General features: G+C 40.6%; 1 protein-coding gene across 2 annotated transcripts in view; it reads left to right on the top strand.

Moving 5' to 3' along the window:
• EHF (ETS homologous factor) overlaps positions 1–6,268 on the top strand; it is a 63,605-nt gene extending 57,337 nt beyond the window's left edge. For both annotated transcript variants that reach the window (XM_035328763.1, XM_035328762.1), the window contains exons 8-9: positions 1,626–1,821; positions 2,704–6,268. In XM_035328763.1, the coding sequence (XP_035184654.1) occupies positions 1,626–1,821; positions 2,704–2,803 (296 nt within the window). In that variant the 3' untranslated portion in view covers positions 2,804–6,268. The remainder of the gene's footprint in view (positions 1–1,625; positions 1,822–2,703) is intronic.
• The last annotated feature ends 12,556 nt before the right edge of the window (positions 6,269–18,824 follow it).

The following is an 18,824-nucleotide window of genomic DNA, read 5'->3' as shown; positions in this document are numbered from 1 at the left end:
TTTCCTCTGCACTGTGTTGAGCTAGGCTGGAGAAATGGAGTAAAAAAAAAAAATGAAGGAAATGCAGAATTAAATTGGGAAGACACGTGCACAGGCATGGCTGTGCCCAAGCCCATGCCCACCAGGTGCACCGGTGCCAGAGACCTTGTTCAGCATCTCCTCACAGAGTTTCTCATGCACGGCATCACGAGCAAACACCTGCCCCCTCCTATTTATAATAGGACATGTTAATGTTGGTACTCTGCTGTGCTTCGCAGTATTCAATTTCATTCTGTTTCAATACAGCCTCCAGATTATGTCTCTTAATGACTCCTCTTCTTACCCTGCTCTGTGACTTTGCCCATTCAGAACACCTGAACTTTTTATCTGCACGCAGACTTTTTGTTTTGTGTGTGTTTGTTTATCAAGGTTGCTAATGAAAGGATTAGATAGGACTGGTTCAAAGACAGCCCTGAGAAGAACCCCTTGACAGCCTTGGCATGCAGAGAAGGTCACCTTGCCATGCTGGGCTAATCCCCTACATTTCCAGTTTCTTCAGTGGTGCTTCATATCACAATCTATCAAGCATATTGCTGATGTCCAGATAGACTAGATCCACCACATTTTGTTGCTTCTACAAAACAATTATCGTTCCAAAGAAAAACACTGGATTATTTGTCTGAACTCTACCCATGCTACCCTGTAAACCAGTTTCTGTTTACTGTCACATTTTTGACGAGGTTGCCTCCTTCTAAATTTGGTCTAAACCTTTGCATGGGTTTGAAGGCAGACCAAAGGACTGCTATTTTTCTCGTCCACATTGTCACTGTGTTTGTTATTCTTCATTCGTAAACTACAATGTCTCACTTGTTGGAATTATTTAATTATTTTTGACGTGGGCTTCCTAACACCATCTCTACAATACTCTGGGATGGATTTGTGCTTAACCAGGGAGGCCTATGTGTTGAATTTGGAGATCTCTTTTTGTCTTTTCTGCTGTCGTAGTCAAACTTTATTATGCTATTTTCACATACAATTTTGGCTAGTCAGTTTTGTCACTATCCCTCTAACCACTGTAAACTATCTTACTACTTGAAGTCTATCTAAGATACTTCACACCAAATACTTGTTGATGTAGAACAGCATTTAATTTCCTTTGCCTTGTCCCCATCTGTTTTAAATGCCTGAAGTTTCAGTGCCCACTTTACAGTTATCCTGGCTCTTTCATGTACTGCATGACACTAGCAGGTTACATGCCATGCTGTAGAAGAATATCAGGAAAATGGGCAAGCAAGATGAGGGGAAGACTTAAACGTGTTCTCTTCAGGGCAGAAGCAGTGCCAAAGGCAGGAGGAAGCGGCGGGTGGTTTGGACTCTGCTTCCCCTGGTTGCTGGGGCTCCTATCCGCCTGCCTGCCATGGGGCTCAGACTGCCAAAAACTGATGCTCACCTCCAGCCTTGGTGTAAAGGCTGTCAGCGTTACTACCTATGTCTCTGAGGTGGTGATTCTGTGCTCCAGGAGCTATGGCCCGTCCCCACCGCGTGGTCATTGTCTGTAGATGACATGCTGTGATACAATGGCGTAAGGAAGACCATAGCCTGGAGAGCTCCTTAAAGTCCTTCTTTCTGTCCCCTTCCTCTTTCAGACCCTCGAGGAACTCATCTCTGGGAATTTATTCGAGATATTCTTCTCAATCCTGAGAAAAACCCAGGATTAATCAAGTGGGAAGACCGGTCAGAAGGCGTCTTCAGATTTTTAAAATCCGAAGCTGTGGCTCAGCTCTGGGGGAAGAAGAAAAACAACAGCAGCATGACTTATGAGAAACTCAGCCGGGCTATGAGGTGAGCTGAGAAGATGCCATAGAAAGTTGGGGCACGTAAAGAAACTACCTGAAGGGAGAAGCTGTTTGACTTTTTAAAATGAATTGTAATTTGTTTTTGCAACAACTAAGTCTCTCCCACTGATTTTGAGTTTGTAACATTACATTCTTATTTGTCTTTTCTTTTTCCTCCTGTTTCTGTATACTGTAATAGTTATATTATATAATATTTGCAATATATTTTATACATATGTATGTATTCTGTTTCTGTCCACACAAACAACCAATAAAAGTAGTTGACCGTAGGAAGGAAACATGGCTATAGCAAGCTGAAGTTCACGTGTGACTGAACTGGGAACACTTAAATTGCAGAGAGGTTGTTTTTTTGTTTTTGTTTTGTTTTGTTTTGTTTTGTTTTCCAGCAGTTTAGAACTTAGGCATCCCCCCACCCATTATCTTAAAATCGGTTTACAAATCCTCTGTTACACTTTTCTTTTTCTTTTGCTTTAACATTTTCAAAATTTCCCATAATCTATGGATATTCAAAATGTATTTTAAAATGATTAGATTCTTAGATTATTTCCTGGTCTGTTTTCAGATGCTGGTTTATTTAGATTAAAAAAAAAAAATCTCATGAGAGTGTGTAATAAATAAGGCAATACTTTATAACTTGAAAAAATGTGAAATTCAAATTAATAAGATAATTAATGTAAAGTAAAAATAATAAAGTGAAGGCACAATGATTTTTTCTTCCAACATTCAGACAGAATAATCTTAGGTGTAATTTATATCAAAAGAACATAAAGACTTTTCAGATAGCTTTGGAATTCCCAATTTGACAGTGGTCTTCTGGGACTGTAAAGGAATTTAGTCTTAAATCTTTTTTATGTTTTTCTTTTAACAGGTATTATTATAAAAGAGAAATCCTGGAGCGTGTGGATGGTCGCAGATTAGTATATAAATTTGGAAAGAATGCCCGCGGCTGGAGAGAAAATGAGAATTAAATATGTCAAGAAATAACATTTTAAACACCAGGATGTAAATATTCAAAGACTATTTTCTTATATTTATGTACCAAACTGGGGTGAAAAAACAATTCTACTTCTGTCGGGAAGAAGGAACATTATCATTATTGGTGTTAAAATTATTTTATTTGAAGTATGTCCTGTATGGGGAAAAAATGTACACAGTTTTCTGTGATATAAGATAACATTATAGAATTATGATTATTTTTCCCTTCTTGTGAAGTTTTTCTCTCTTTTTTTTTTTTTTTTTTTGTTAAATCATACAGGCATAATGTGATTTATGACAATGCTGTGAGTCATGCAAAGAAAGGGAAGGAGCAAAATACTAGGGCATTTAGGGAGTACGAAAATCCACTTTGGAAGGCAACTGTAAGTGGAGGACACAGTAAAGCATCTCTGAGCCAAGTAGTCTTGTTCCATAATCAGCTGGTTTATAGCTTTCATTGGCCATTATCACTTGTTCCTTCCCTCCTCCGATTTCTGAGTGTTTTAATACTTTGCTGGCTTCCAGTTGCTTTTGTTAAGTCAGACAGTGGGTTCCCTTTCAGCTAGCTTATCGCAGCCACAGTGGGCAGTGGCTCTGCAAGGTGGCTGTTGAGCATCTGTTTGAAGAACCCATACTACCTCCACCACTGAGACCTTCTTTTGTAGGCAGAAGTTTAGGACCTGACCTTGCCTGGTACTGAGTATCCTCCCTAACCTCCAAAGGGCATTCAGCTCCTTCCAGGAAAAAGGGCTATTTGTTTTTAACTGACATCTTTGAGGTGGGCTGCAGGAAGAGAGTCAGTCTCAGGGACCAAAAGCCATTAAAGACAATTGTTTTCTGACTGGGCAAAGTTACCAAAAGGCACCAGTTTCTCAGCTGAAATAATAATACTCCCCCCCCCCCCAGCCCCTTATATTCCTAATTAAATCAATCAAATCCATGCCACATAAAGCAGCGAGGAGGTGGTCAAACAAAACGTATATTAATCCCATGGCACAAGGGAGAAGTCTCCCCAGTTCCTTCAAGCCATATGGTCCTCCTGGCAGGTCAAGTCTCACTTGGATACTTATTTTCAAAAAACATTTGAAAAATGCGAAGCTCCATTGCATGTAAAATATGAGTTTTCTTTGCTTTTCTCACATCTAACTCTTTGCATTTGTATTTGTGTGATTTGCTTGGAATTCTTAGTTGCAGAAAAACCCACCAACATAAAGACACTGAGACTTTCAGATCTGCGTCAGTATTTTGGGCTCATCTCTAGCAGTGCTATGCGGAGACTGAACATTCATTGGCAGCTTTTTCTTTCTCCAAGACATAAATGCTTCCTGCTGGCACCAAGCACAAGCAGAACACAGGGAAATAAAAACTAGAGGAGGCAGCACTTCACCAGGTCACTGAGTACGTGAGATGTGGGAGCTGAGAAACAGGATTTTCTTGGTGATGTTAACAGAGGTGAAACCAAGATTGATTCCAATTCTCTTTCAGGGATGGGGAATTTGGAAAGCAATGTCAATTATGGGGGCTGAGAAGTCCAGGAAAAAAAAAAAAGGAAAAAAAAAAAAAAAAGAATGTTAAATCCATCCAATATGCATTTCCTCGGGCATCCCCTGAATTTGAATCCAAATTAGTTTGAAATGTAGCAAGGTGCAGCTGGAGGTTGTAGGCTATTCCATTTTTTGTTTGTCTTAAAAGCAAATAGAGATGAAACCAAGAGACAGGAGAAGTATCAATATAAAGGGCATCAAATGTGCTTAGCAACAATTTGTAGGCAAACATGAGAGCCTAACTTGTTATCTACACATGTAGGGCATGTCAAACAATAACGCCACCTCCTACACTGTGTATGCCAAAGCTGTCACCATCAATTACCCGTACATGACAATTTTTATTTTTCATAACCTGGGTGGAGAGAGGTTTGTCTTATTTACAAATCAAGTAATAAGCCTCTGTACTTCAAAGCATTTTTTTTTTCTCTTAGTGTATCTCTCTCTCTATTTTTTTTTTTTTTTTGGACTGACTGTGCTAGCTTTGCTTGCTTTTGCGCAACTCACTAATTTCCTTTTTTTTTCAGCTTGATTGGCTACATTCCACTCCATTTACTGTCTTTTTGTAGTTCATATAACAAGAACCAGGCCACCAGATGAAGAGTGCACCTTCACTTTGTTCCAAAACCCATTCCTTCCCCCAGCCCTGCAGTTATTTGCAGCCCTTTGCTCCATGCACTTCACCCCCACACACTGCAATCCACACCTTGGGTGAAAAACCTGAAATCAGTGGCACCATCACACATCCATTGGCACGCAGATTTTACCCTTTCTTGCTCTGGAAGCAAAGAGAATTAGTTGTTGGCGGTAGCGATACTGTTGTACTTAGGTTAATGCACATCTTACAGCAACTGATTATAATACCTTCATAAAACTGCTTTCTACCAGAACTCTCAACAAAGTTCCTGGGAAATAAAATGAACTTGTGATATAGACATGTCACCCCTTTTTTACTGAGCAGCAGCTAAACCTGCTTGTAAAGGCTTTGAAAATATAATGCTTCGTTTAAAAGCCCACTGTATAAATCCAGAGAACCATTTACGCTGGGGTGCACTATAAATGCCAGTCTTTCACTGTCATATCTTTCAGCATGTGGAAATCGTGCAAGTTCATATTCCCATTCTGCAGAACTTTTCAGACCAGGCACTTGTCATTCAGCATTACAACAGCACAAAAAGTTGGAATAGAAACCGACCAACATTTACTCTGTTTCACAAATATATTAACCATCGCCTAAAACAAACACAAAGGACTGTTTAAATCTACAGTTCTTGCCAAGGGCAGATGAAAACAACCAAAGGGAATCTTTTTACCAAGTCTAAGCAAATGGAGAAAATGAAGAGATGAATGTTTATGTAAATTACTATTTAAACAAAAAGCATTTCTGATTGCTCTTTTATTTTGTATTGCAGAAGCTGAGCAATCATATTTTTAGATGTATCCTTTAAGTTAGCAGCTGCTGAACTGGTAGCTCCATGTGTATAGATTTTTATTGTACCATAATTTTTCATATGTATAAAGCTCTAGATAGGAAAGTATATTATATTTATATAGTTACATGCAAATCACAATGTCAGGGGTGTTGGCATGAGCACCCTCAAACGATATTTTCTGCACAAAGTTAGAGCAACTTACTCTAAAAGCATCCTGAGAAACTGTACATAGGCTGGTGAACTACACAGACTTTAATATGTTTCGATACATTTTCATCTTTCTTTCTGCAGCAAATTGCATAATTTCTGCTTGCTTCTCACAGCATCCTCAATGTACATGTGTGGAAAAAAACCCGCATTAGATATTTCACTATTGGCATTGTAAATCTCAGCTTGGAGACTATGTATCACAGAATGGTTCGAAAGATGGTTTCTATTTTTGTGGCTATGATATAAATTCAAATAAACAACTCGACAAATTTTCTGGTGAATGTTTATCTTTGCTTTTTTACATCTTGAGTCTGGAATTGTGACTACATTGAATTATTTTGATATTGTAGAATATTTCAGTATTTGAGAAAGGAATGACGTAACTACCACAAAATCCAGTAGCTTCAGTTTACTCTATCTGCTACCTAGCCCTTCGGTTGTGGAGCCACTGGATTTCCAAACCTGTTTCGCATCTCACGGGGCTCACTGGAACACTTGGTGATGTCGGCAGAGCTAGACTGCCTTTCTTGTTCGGCCGCTGAACTTCACAAAGCTCTTACTTCAGCACTGATTTAACTTCAAGGTATTCTGAAGCGTGCACAAGGGCTAGGCTGATTAAAGCTGGCATTACTCACACTGAGCATTTCCTTCCCTGAATCAAAGCAGCTAAAATGACAAAATCTTTTCCTTTGTGCTATTTTTCACTGAAGGGATGGCTACAAAAACACTCAGCGAACAAAAAGAACATCTGTCTTCTGATTTGCTCTGCAGTTTAAGAAAGAAGTGGACAACCTTATACTTGAGAGAAAGTCAGTGGGCCCATACAGCATTTGCACCATGTGGCAGACTGCGGCTGTATCAGAGAAAAAGTCTGATTTTTAAACACAGGCATAACCCCTGTGTTTAGCATGCAGAACCTGGCCAGTTCCCCGAAAGGGGTGTCGTAGTTTGAGAACGCAAGAGTCCCGAGCCAGCTTTCAAAAGGAATTGGAACCAGATACCAAGCAAGTTCAGACTGAATTTTAAATAAGCACACAGCTGGTTTTCCAGTAAATGGTTGGGCCTTTTGTTTCAAGCAAGCTGAGGCCAATATTTGAGCCAAAGACAAATGAGAATATTGTCTGGAAACATGCAAATAAATACCTATTCAAAAGCAAACAACAAAAAAAGACCCTCTTCTTTGCTTGTGACTTAAAATCAAGCAAAACTGCAGCTTTCAGCCACACTCTAAGGCCATATGAAATAAACATTCAAGGTAAAATTCAATTTGCAAGTCCTATGTAAATTGAGAGTAAGTAAAAGGAACACTGGAAACAGACTTTCTTCCAAGCTACATCTAAACCCGATATAAATTTGCGTGCATGTCTGCATCAAGGGTGAGTGAGAATTGGTTCAGGTAAGTGAAATGTGGTACTGCAGACAGATGTGCAATTAAAAGTTACCAATACTAATGGCTTCCAAGCAGTGTCAGTGTGATAATTATAATAATTTTAGAGATGGATTATCTATCTGGGTTTGCAGTGTTTGCTCCCCTGCTGACAGAGCTTTGCGCAAGGCGGTCCAAGTCCTGAGCAGCTGTGGAAGAACGTAGCTCTGCTCAGCTTTGTGCCAGCCAGGAATTTCCTCTGACAAGCACTCTTGCTGCCTAAAATGTAGGAGAAAGAGGCTGAGTGGATGGCCATGTCTTACTGCACCAAACTCTTCTACGTGGAAATACAAAGGCAGAAAAAACGATGATGACTGACTGAAGTCAGTCTGTAGTCTTCCCATCAGAGTTTGGTTCCAAAAGTTAAATACAAATTGGTGTTTACAAGTCTGTAACTGTAAGGCGAACAAGAAATTAGAACAACATACCTACATAACCTTGTAAAGCTAAAGAAACGTTTAATTATCAAAGCAAAATAACTGAAAACATGGTTTCTGCTGAAGAATTTTCCTCCTCTGTCTTCAAAATGGTATAATATTCTCTTTTGCTCTAGCCTCCTTTTGAATTTTCAACAATAAGATTCAGTCTTAACACAGGGAATGAGGAGGGAGAGGGGTGATAAGTAGTACTGCACAAGATATTGCAAAACAAATAGACAAATTATAGCTTCCTCTTCCTCAGCTATTTGGCTCGTTATTCAGCATAGTTACTGTTCCTAGGAAAAGGGCACTTTGTGTGAGGTTCGGGATAAATTTTAGTGTAAATATGAAATGTCAATAAACGAAAAGGAAAAATAAAACTATTCTTAAATTTAAAAACCTTTCTTTTTTCCAGGGAAGCTCTGATGAATCTGCCCCTATCAGTTACTATACTGGGCAATATTTTTTTTCTTGAGACTGTTAACTTGAAAGATAAATGTAGTTGAGGAGTGCTGATTATTTCTGTGAGAAACTTTGAACATTCATGATGTACCCCTGTATTTTTTCCACAGGAAAAAAACTAGCAACAAGATATATCATGCAAGAATATTTTTAATGTGCAAAAGCTACGACTGGCAAAGTTTGTTACTGAAAAACAGATTTCCAACATGCCAGGGAAACAAACAACACAAATCAGGAGAGATTATTATTATTATTATTATTATTATTTCATTTTTAAGAAAAGCTTAATGCCTTTCCTTTTAACATTTTGTTTCTGTATTTTACATAATAGTCATTACCTCAGAATTGAATCTGATCTAATGAATGGAGTCATCCTTTAAAAAATATTTTGTATTTTCTATATCCTATGAAGCAGATGAAGAAACTGTTAGAGTTTCAGTGAAAGCTAGTGAAACGTTTGCACTTCTCCAGCGATTCACCCATTTTTGGCAGATCCAAAGATAAAAATACATCAGAGTTGTGAGAAACTTTAATCACAAAACTCAAGGCTGCATGAAAATTGCACGCTGCATCTGCTTCAGCAGCTCTGTATGCAGCCGTCCCTCACCGGAAAGTTTGTTCTGGTCTGAAGTTTTTCTAGGAGAACCTGATTAATGAAACTTTCTGGGTAAAAGTCAGTATGCTGGCAGTCACGACTGCATTTTGTTTAAAGTATTATAGCTCATAGTTTCACAGCAGATCTGGCATAAACAAGTATATATTTTCATTCTAATTAAACTAATTAAGGATCTGTCCCACAAATTTTACATCCTGACGGATCATTGCTGCTACCTTGATTACCATCCTTTTTACCACAGGCCATCTCTTTTCACTGTCATCCCCAACGCACGCTGCTTAATACCTATTTGATGCAGAGCATTTGATGTTCCAAGTGTTACCTTGAATTCTAAATTAAAAGTAAGAAAATCTGAATGCAAGCCTCCAGAATTTCAGCATTGCAATTCTTTTTTCCTCTCACATCTTGCCTAGGGTTGGGGAGACAGGATGGGCCAGAAATGCAGTTTCTCTTCCTAAAGTTGGCCTGCCAGGCCTGCTGAAGAGCAACACAAAATATGCTTTTGCCCTTTGCCTCTACAAAGTTGCTGCACAGGCAACACTTCTTGGCTCCAGGGAATTAGGAAGGCTTCATAAATATTTGTCATCTGTTATTACAGATTTTATGTATGTCTTGTACTTGTTTTTTTGTTTGTATCTGAGTCTGCAGTTTTATGCCTCTCTAGATGTTGAGATAGTTTCTTCTTCAGTGAATTAGTTTAAGTGATTTATTGTTTAAATTATTTGATAGCAAAATGAGATTAGCAGGTGGACTGTTTATTGCAACTATCATTCATTATGAAAGTCACTATTTCCATTGGCAGATGCTTCTTGACTGATCCCAGGTTTCTGCATAAGTGAATGATACGCACTAGGCTTTCCTCATTTCAGGCTGTGGGCAATGCAGAGAGGAGTGAATGCCTTTTCAAGCAATGATTTCAGTATCAGCAACACATCTTGTGCATTTTGCAGAGGAGTCTCCCTCTTTCTGCCTGTCTTTGGAGTGGTAAAGAGAGCATTAAAGCCCAAAGAGCCTCTACAAGCCTCATTTGTGGAAATGAGGGTGCTTGGGGCTGACCACAACACCTCACATGCTGTTTTTCAAAGTTCCCTTCTGCATCTTGAAAACCTTTGGCAATAATGTGACCTTCAGCATTGTGTGGCAAGGAGACTATTGTGCTTCACAGCTCTCTAAGGCAGGATGGAATAAAGCTCCATAGCTACCTGCCTACAGGTGACAAGTGCTGCATTTATCCAGGTTGCAGCCTCTGGAGACCGTAGGATTCACTGGGCAGAGGGGCATGGTGCTGCTCTGCACCCTCACCTCCTGGGCTGCGGATCTGGCATTTCTCCAGTGTGCTGGGCAGATGTAAGCACCCTGAATGCCACGATGATGAGTACTACAGAAAGGTCAGGAGATGAATGGGACTGCAGAACATCCTGGAGGTGATGGTTCCTTGAGGATGCTGAGACACAGCCCTTCGTGGAGAGCATGAAAATCTCTGGGGGAGTGGACTGAACCCTCTCCTTCAAGTCTTGCCAGTTTCTCTCACTGTTTGTCAGCTCCTACCTCTGCTCCCTTCTCCCAACCTTTTTTCCCAGGTAGGGTGGTTACAAAATCACCAGCTGTACTCACAAGAGCTGCTCTTTCCCTGGAAGCTGTCAGCCCGCCAGTCTTCTGAGATGGCTTTCATAGGCTAAGAATAAACTAGCCCTTTGTCTCTAGCTCACACAGTTACAAGCTTTGAATTTGCCAAGTCATGGAAATTCAAATGTGCAAACCAAATCTCCTTCCAGGGGCTCTCTTACTCTCAGTCAGCACAGCTGGGAGAGAATGGAGGACAACACCAGAGGTCTGCTGCTGTCCCATCTCCTGTGGACTGTGGTACTTCTCCTCGATACAGCCACCCCACCAACCCAGCATCTGAACACTGACAGGAGGAGAAGCAGCATTTGTCACTGGAGACTTTCAGACTGCACTCTTATGCTCTCTAAGAGCCCTATATTTTCAAAGAAAGCTTAAATAGACAGACAATTAATTAAAAATGGGGGGAGGGGAAACGCCTTGAATTTTATCCTTCTTATGGCAGATACAATCATAATGTTTGAGGTAATTAGCTTTGCCTTAGCTGATGATCACTCATTTTGGAAGCTTATAAAATCTATGAGTAGCGATGTGAGGCAACATGTAAGTCTCGATGCATTCTTCTAGAGTTCTATCTGTACTCTTGTATCTCTCTCTAAATCGTAGCTCCTCTCCTCGGGAAAGGCTCACTGGTGCTTATCAGATTCAATTACTGCTGTTTCATATCAATGTTCTCATGTGAAACCAGAATACAAATAAGCTAAGACTACTTCCATACCCCTAAACAATTACAAATGCTGATGATTCACCAGTTATTCATGCCAAACCAATATTTTCAGTATTTTACAGAGCACCAGTGAAACATTTTGATATGTTCAGGCTGAAATCACCGGCAAGCCAGGAGGCATCTGGTGGAGGCCACTCTGCATGGGGACACACGGCATGCTCAGCAGCTGCCACGCAGCCATGAACGGTTAATGGATACTCTTCGATTTTCCTGTAGATTTGGGGAGAGATAGGATAATAAAAGGCATATTTGCATATTCTCAGCCCCTTTCCCATCTTGGGGTTGCCCAATGGCCCTGCAAAATGGTTCATTTCTGTAGAGCTCTGCTCAAGCTGCCCCAGCCAAGTGGGCAAGCCACCCTGTCACGTCGGACCCTGTCACGTCTGCCACCATCAGCAGCTGCAGAGGATTGGCAGCATGGCAGATGGAGCTGTCCTTTAATTTTGCTATAAAAACTGAGATCGGGGTTGACAGTGCTGAAAATTTGAAGGACTGGAAGACTGCAATAAATTTTGAGGCTAAGAAACACCCTCTGGCTCCCTGAAACTTGGCTTCAGTGAAGGAAAGTAACTCACACTGGACTGTGCACTCACACAGGTGAGGAACAACCTGGTGCTATCATATTTAAGGGGGCAGAATACAAAGACCCACTGTGGGTGTCCTGGGATCCAAGCAGCCACCATCTCATCCCAATCATGTTCTGTTGCCATGAAGCTTGGTCTCCTTGAGCAGTGGTAATGAGACCAGCTTTTATCTATGTTTACATCACAAGTAATTTTTCAATACATATACAATGAAAAGTTTTGTGCTGAACCTTAAACCCCTTTCTTCTGGTGTGCAAAAAGAATTTAATTCACTACATACGGATAACCCATTTGTTTATAGTCAAGTTAAGAACAAAGCCAGCTATTAAGCTTTGCTGTCACCTTTAATAAATGGTTTCACAAGATAATAACTCCATGCAGCTACGCCCAAGGGCCATCAGCATTTTTAAAGCCTCTTTACGTGTCAAGAAAAAGCCACACTGTAACAACCAACAACACTGTGGGAGAAATATTACAAGCTGATATTTCAGTTGGACATCAAGGTTGTAAGTTACAGGGACCTGCAGGCAAAGGTGAAGCTTTAAGCAGATCCCCCTGCCCCAGAAAGGGGGGAGCAGGTCTTTCCTCAGCTTGGAGAAAGACATGGCTGGAAGTGGGACCTTATCAGAAGCATATGTGCCAGCCTAGCTTCCATGTGAAATACCTTGAGCTTGATTGCAGGCTAATTTACTCATAGTCTGATTAAACTGACCTGAGACCCCTGCTGAAAGGGTGGCTTTGACTCCCTTGGTTTGCTGTTCTGTGCCTGCTGCTGCACTGGGCTGGCCCCACTTGCTGGTGGATCAAAAAATTAGTCTGAAATAGAGAAGGGTAAGATTTTTTGTTTGGATCCCTGCACCCTGAGGCTGCAGGTTTGTTGGCCCCAACTTAAGGGAGAAGGTTGGAATCTGTGGCTAGAGGAGCAGGAGAGGGAGGTGACCTCCTGTCCCTCCAAGGGCTGCTTCAGGTTAGATCGGCGTGAGCCAGTTGTGAGATCTGAAGTGATTGCCTGCTTGGTGCTGAGGACAGAGGACACGTGTCTGAGCCATGCAGGGGCACCTAGCAGGTGTATTATGCTTTGATAAACATACTGACCTCTTCCCCTAAATTCTACATGGTAATGAAGTGCTGTGCTTCCGCCAGTGTTTCTATGGCTCTAAGAGTGCTTTCCTCTCCCTGGCAAAATGCAGGTGTGATGAGATTGGGGTGCAAACCTGGGGAACTGCCCCACTGCCTGACACAAAGCAGGGGGGTCCAGGATGATGGCAAACCTCCTCAGCTAAGCTGCAAGGACAAGTTTGTTGAGGAGTTGCGAGCGCAGGGTGTCAGTTTGGGAAAGAAACCTCCCACCAGGCAGCGTTACCTCAGGAGGCCGCGTGAGTCACAGGGCCCTCCTCGCTGCGTGCAAGGGTAGGCACGGCCTGCGGGGACCAAAGGGGACCAGAGCTTCTGAGACACAGTATGGAGCGGGGTCGTATACTGCAGGATGAAGAGATGGGTGGTAAGTGGGGGAATGTCCTTAGGAAAAGGAAGAACTGGAAAGATGGATCTGGGGAGTGACTGCCTGGCCATGCAGCAAGTCCCTGCTGAGCGCTGGCTGTGGGGCTGGAGGTGCTCAGGCTGCAGGGCTGCACCGTGCTCACTCGCAGTGTGCGATCAGAATTAGCAACCATTATAACTGTAATGACTGAAATTGCAGCGCGATGCGTCTAGGCCTTTTGAACTCTGGGTGCAACATTTGCATACTAATATCTGAGAACAATTACCTCATGTCTCCTAAGGGAAGTGGTTGAGGCCCCATCTCTGAACACCAGTAGGGCCTGATTTTCAGAGGCAGTGAGCAATCACCTATCCCATGAAAAGTCAAGCTGGAAAATAAACTGCAGATAACAATCTGGTACTGGCAGAGGGATAGAATAGGTGGGACCTATTTTATTTTTTTTTTCCATCTTAAAATTTTATGATTTGGCTGTTCACCTGATATGCTACTTTAAAAAATAATAATACTGTGTGATCAACCCACACAGCTCCGTTCCTCAGTCAGTTCCCACACCTTCATTCCCCAGCCTATCCAAAGGGATGGGTTGGGGAAGAAAGAAAAAAAAACACAGCACACAAAGAAACCACAAGTAGAGCGGATCACCACAACACTGCAATGACTTGGTTACCGATAATTAATTTCTTTGGGCTAGATTATCCCCTGGGTTTACATGCCTGCCCAAAAGAGCGAGGCAGAAGAGAGCATCTCCCACCTGATGCTGAGGAGCTCCGAGGTGTTTGGGTTGAGGTATGATGTCCAGGTCAGGTCTCTCTTCTACACACTCCTTGCCGAGAGCAAGGAGCTACAGTAGTGCTTCTCCAGCAATGGAAAAGGGGAAATGGGAACCCCTCTGAGAGGAGTAAAAGGCATTACTTAACTTCCAGGGAAAATCAGAAAGAAAATATGACCCTCGGTGGGCAATTCTGAGGGATTTTTTTTAAGGAAAATGGCTGCAAGTATCTTTTCAATCTAGCCTTGCATAAAGAGCTCAGGGTTGTAAAAGATCTGTGGCTTACAGTTAGCAGAAAAAAAGTGCTCCTTTAGAAGGCTGAGGTAATGCGGTAAACCACATTCGTCCTTCTGTGCCTGCTGTGCTATGGTGAGAAACAGGCAGGCACAGTGCAGGTGCCCTGTGATGGAAAGGGACAGCACTGAACAAATTTAAGTTGTACTTTTTAAAGATGTTCTTGAATAGGTTGTTTTGTCTCTACCAAGTGCAGTAAAACATAAATCATAAATACAACCTGGATCATTACCTGTATGTGAAAATGTACCCATGTGATCATACCCAAGTAGTTTCCCATAAAAAGACAATTATCTTAACGATGGAGTCCAAACTTGTTAATCACTCCATCATGTGTCCTCTCCTTTTCTCATCAGTACCATCGGTAATCTGTTTTTTTCTTCAGCTGCTGTCTTAAGATGCTGGAGCTGGAGGCTTCATAGTTTTTTCCTTCAGCGTATTCGTAGATGTGTTTTGTCTAAATAGGTCAGGCTTCTGATAAACAGGGTAGTATGTTCATACCTATGTAGAGTGCTATGTAGTTATTTATTCTGGGACTTTTTGTGTGCATGGGGGCATAAAATATGCTGAATTGATTTTGATCACTTGGAGAGATCCTGCAGTGAATGGTTTCAGCTATTTCGGACAGACACTCTCCTGTTTACCAGTGCTGTATTCCACACATAAATCTTTCTCAATGCCTCAAGTGATTGCAGCTGTAGCATTGCATGCAGAAAGCTGACTTGTGTCATGTAAATATGTGTGAGATGTGAGATATGCGAAGGATTTAGCTGCAACACCTAGTCTCGCTAAATTACTATTTCTGGAGTGTGGTGTGTTTGAAAAGATTATTTCTGCAGTGCTCTGAAAATATAGTAGATCAATGCTTTTGTTTTATTTTATAGCTTTATTTTATTTACTGTTCTGCTCTAACATGGAGAAAGCAATAGGTTGCTAAAGAGAACCTGTATAATCCACAGATGAGATAGCTCAGGTTGCAGGCAGAGGTCTCCAGAGTTGTTTGCTCGTAAACCTTTAATTCCATTTTGGGCCTGTCAGTTTTACTTCACCGCATAGAAATCATAGCCAAGATATTCAGTATTGAAAGACATATAACACAGCTTTAAAATCTCAATACATGTAGCATGGAGTGAAAGAAGAAAATTGCTGCTAGTAAGTTTTCCCCTCAGGTATGTCCCAGGGGAAACAGAGAAGAAATACTAATCTTCTTAAACGAATCACAATATTTTCTATTATTTTTCAGAAGACAGTACAAGTAAGTAAAAACAGCCATGGTTTATAACTTTAAAGGTTTTAATGTTTATTTTTTTTAAGTTTTTGCAGAATGCATTGGGTTATAAATAATGTTATTATTCAGTTTGGAAAATATTTGTTTTCTTTATCCTTTTTTCACTGTTCCCTTCTACCTAGAAAGAGCATTCTGAACTTTTATAGCCCTCCCACTGGAAGCGTGGTTGTACTTCTGATCAGCATGCCCACAGAAACTAACACTAGCAAAAAGAAGTGAGACTTTAGACTGGAAAGGTAAAAGAAAGATGGTTCAGATCAACTGGAGTTTTGGAAATCCATTCAGCACTCATTAGTAAAGTGGCTGAGGCACTCTGAATTTTTAACAAAGAAATTCCAAGCAGTGATCTAGTAAACTGAAAATTTTAAATGCAAAAACAATACTTTAAAAGCGGACGGTGAGCAGAAGATGACTAAGACAAATATAGGTCAGGGAGTATAGCTTCAGCTTCTAGTGGTACTAATAATGTATTTGAAAAATGCCTACAAATGTCATAATGGATTTCCAAGCTCAGTCCCAACCAATGTTATTCTGTGATAGCATGACAGGTTAACATTTCCTTAATAGGAGAAAGAATGTGCGGGGTTTAGTGTGCTAGGCTTCTGACTTACTACTGCTTCATAAGATATTTTCATCATCAAGGTATGGAAACATGGTCTTGATGAAATTACTCCAAACTGTGTTCAAACGGGTTGCCAAATTGTGCTGCAAGAGTGGTTATTAGTGATTCACTGTCAAACTGAGTGCATTTAATGTGGCTCCACTGTGATCCATCATGGGCCAGGTTCTATTCGGTATTTTCATTAATGACTTTGCTCATGGAAAATAAATAAATAAATAAGAGTCAATTTACTGAGTTTGTAGGTCATGCCAGCTGGAAGATGCACCAAGCCCTTTGAAAGACAGCATTAAAATTCAAAATGATAATGACGCATTAGAGAAGTGATCTGAAATAAGTAAAAGGTGTTTCTGACAGACACAGACAAGATCAGTGGCACAATAGCAATACACAGTTGCTCAAATATGAGATGATAAATGGCTTACTGGATGTCTGCTTCACAGGAAAAAAAAGGAACGTAACGTTGCAGTGGATCCCAAGTTAAACATTAGTTGGCAGTGCCATGCTGCTGTGAAAAATACATACAAGAACACATAAGTAGGCTTGACATCTGTGAAATAACAGTGCCCTTCCACCCTGCTCACCTGCCGTGAATCTAGCTTTAGCTAGAATATTGTAGAATAGCAAGAAAACGCTAGAGATCTAGGAGATGTTTTATGAAGAAAGATTAGAAAATCAGGGCTAACATACAGAGAGAAGACAAGAATTAGAAGAAAGATGGTTCCAGTCTGAAAATATGTAAAAATCTGCCAGGAAGGAGGTAAACCTTCCCCCATTTTCAGTGTGACCAAACAAGAAATAAGCCTAACAATTGCAAAGGAAACTCAGGTTGGATGCAAGCAAGAGATTCATAAAGGTACGAGTAGGAGTCCCATCAGCAGACACAAGAACAGGTTAGATCAAGATCTCTGGAATTATGTAAGCACAGCTGACCTTTTCTTTGGGTGAGGGATGGACTGACATGATCTTAGACCACTGCCAGCTTGACTTCCTATGACTCTGCAATATGTCTTCATGAGTCATATAGGCTTTGATGAGATGATTGATGTCTCAATGGAAAAAAAATATTTATTTTTCAAAACCTTTTGGCCACCTCTAGCTGCATGCGCTGACAACAACTAAAGCCACCTTGTGCTAGGATTTCACTGTTACAATCAGTCACTCGAGTCTACATTCTGTAAGAAATGTTCAGACATTCAGAGAACAGAAGAGTATCATACAGACGTACAGTTTAAATTCGAATATGTGCAAAACTCAAACTGCTTGCAGATGACAGAGAGGGGAGCAGATCATATTGACCTACCCTGAGTTTTGTCTGAGCCTCACCTATCTAGCCTGGTAGGTAATTGTGTACTGTTTCCCTGCACGTAAGTGATACAGCAAGTTCAAGTTTTAAAAGGAAATGAGAGAGGTTGTTAATGTCATTAGATTGTAGGGAGTGTTAACCTAGATTGGTCTATCCTTCACTGACAGGATCATGTGCTGCAAATAACTGCCTGTCTATCTACAAAGAGATAAGACGAAAATTTTCCTGTGTGCATATAACACATACAGCTCATACTGGTGTAGTATCCTAAAGCACCTTGCGATCCTGTCCTCGCAGTATTGCTGTCAGAAACGGAAGTACGGTTATCCTCTTTTTATACACTGTTTAAACACAGAAAATAAAGTCCAGATCTCTTCGGTGTTTTTGAAATGCTTATCTACCTGCATGTAGACTTGAGCTGAAGCGATTTCCTCAAAGTTGTAGAAACAGAGAGATCCTGGATGCGAATGCATTTGCCATATGCTGTCAGCTGCCCTGCGCTGGGATTGTTCTTTCATTTGCCTCTCATGAAGCACAAAATTGTCTAGAGTGACAAGAGTGACAAAATTGTCACTCTAGTGGCGTGAAATGTTTTCGTTTCTTCTTAAAGTGCTAACAAAAATAAGGTTTCATTTATTTAGTTTTATTGTAAAGATTTTTTTAATGGATTATTGTAAATATTTTTTAATTTAACCTGCAAATCTGTGCAGAATTTGGACTATGGTAACTGAGTGGTGCAAAATTTTAGCAAAATAATAATTAAAAAGATATGACAAAGCCTGGAAAATGCGCTGTAACATAGACATTTCTGGTTTGACAGGAAAACCCATTAATCCAGTTAACCAGCCTGCCCAGTTACCTTATTTTTCAAGGAAAAATAAAATTTTTAGCCAATCTCATTCTTGTTGACCAGTGGGAGATGGAGTCCCATCAGAAAGTGGGTATGGGGAAGAAACAGTGTTAAAGTAAAGCACACGTTAGAGTTTGTGCCACTTTTCCCTTTCACATACAATGTGTAGACCATCTGTTTAGTGACACTTTAATTCTGAAGTTATTTTGCAGTTAAGTTCTCAAAGAGTAGTTAAAGAGCTGAGGGAAGGACTAGGATAGAGAATGTTTTTTTTGTTAAATAAACCAACAAAATAAACAGTGATATGTCCATCCAGAACACAGCTGATACACAAAAAATACAA

Source organism: Oxyura jamaicensis, chromosome 5 (genome assembly GCF_011077185.1).
Source record: "Oxyura jamaicensis isolate SHBP4307 breed ruddy duck chromosome 5, BPBGC_Ojam_1.0, whole genome shotgun sequence".
NCBI lineage: Eukaryota > Metazoa > Chordata > Aves > Anseriformes > Anatidae > Oxyura > Oxyura jamaicensis.
The sequence above is the reverse complement of the archived record's forward strand: the minus strand, read 5'-3'. Positions and strand labels throughout refer to the sequence as shown.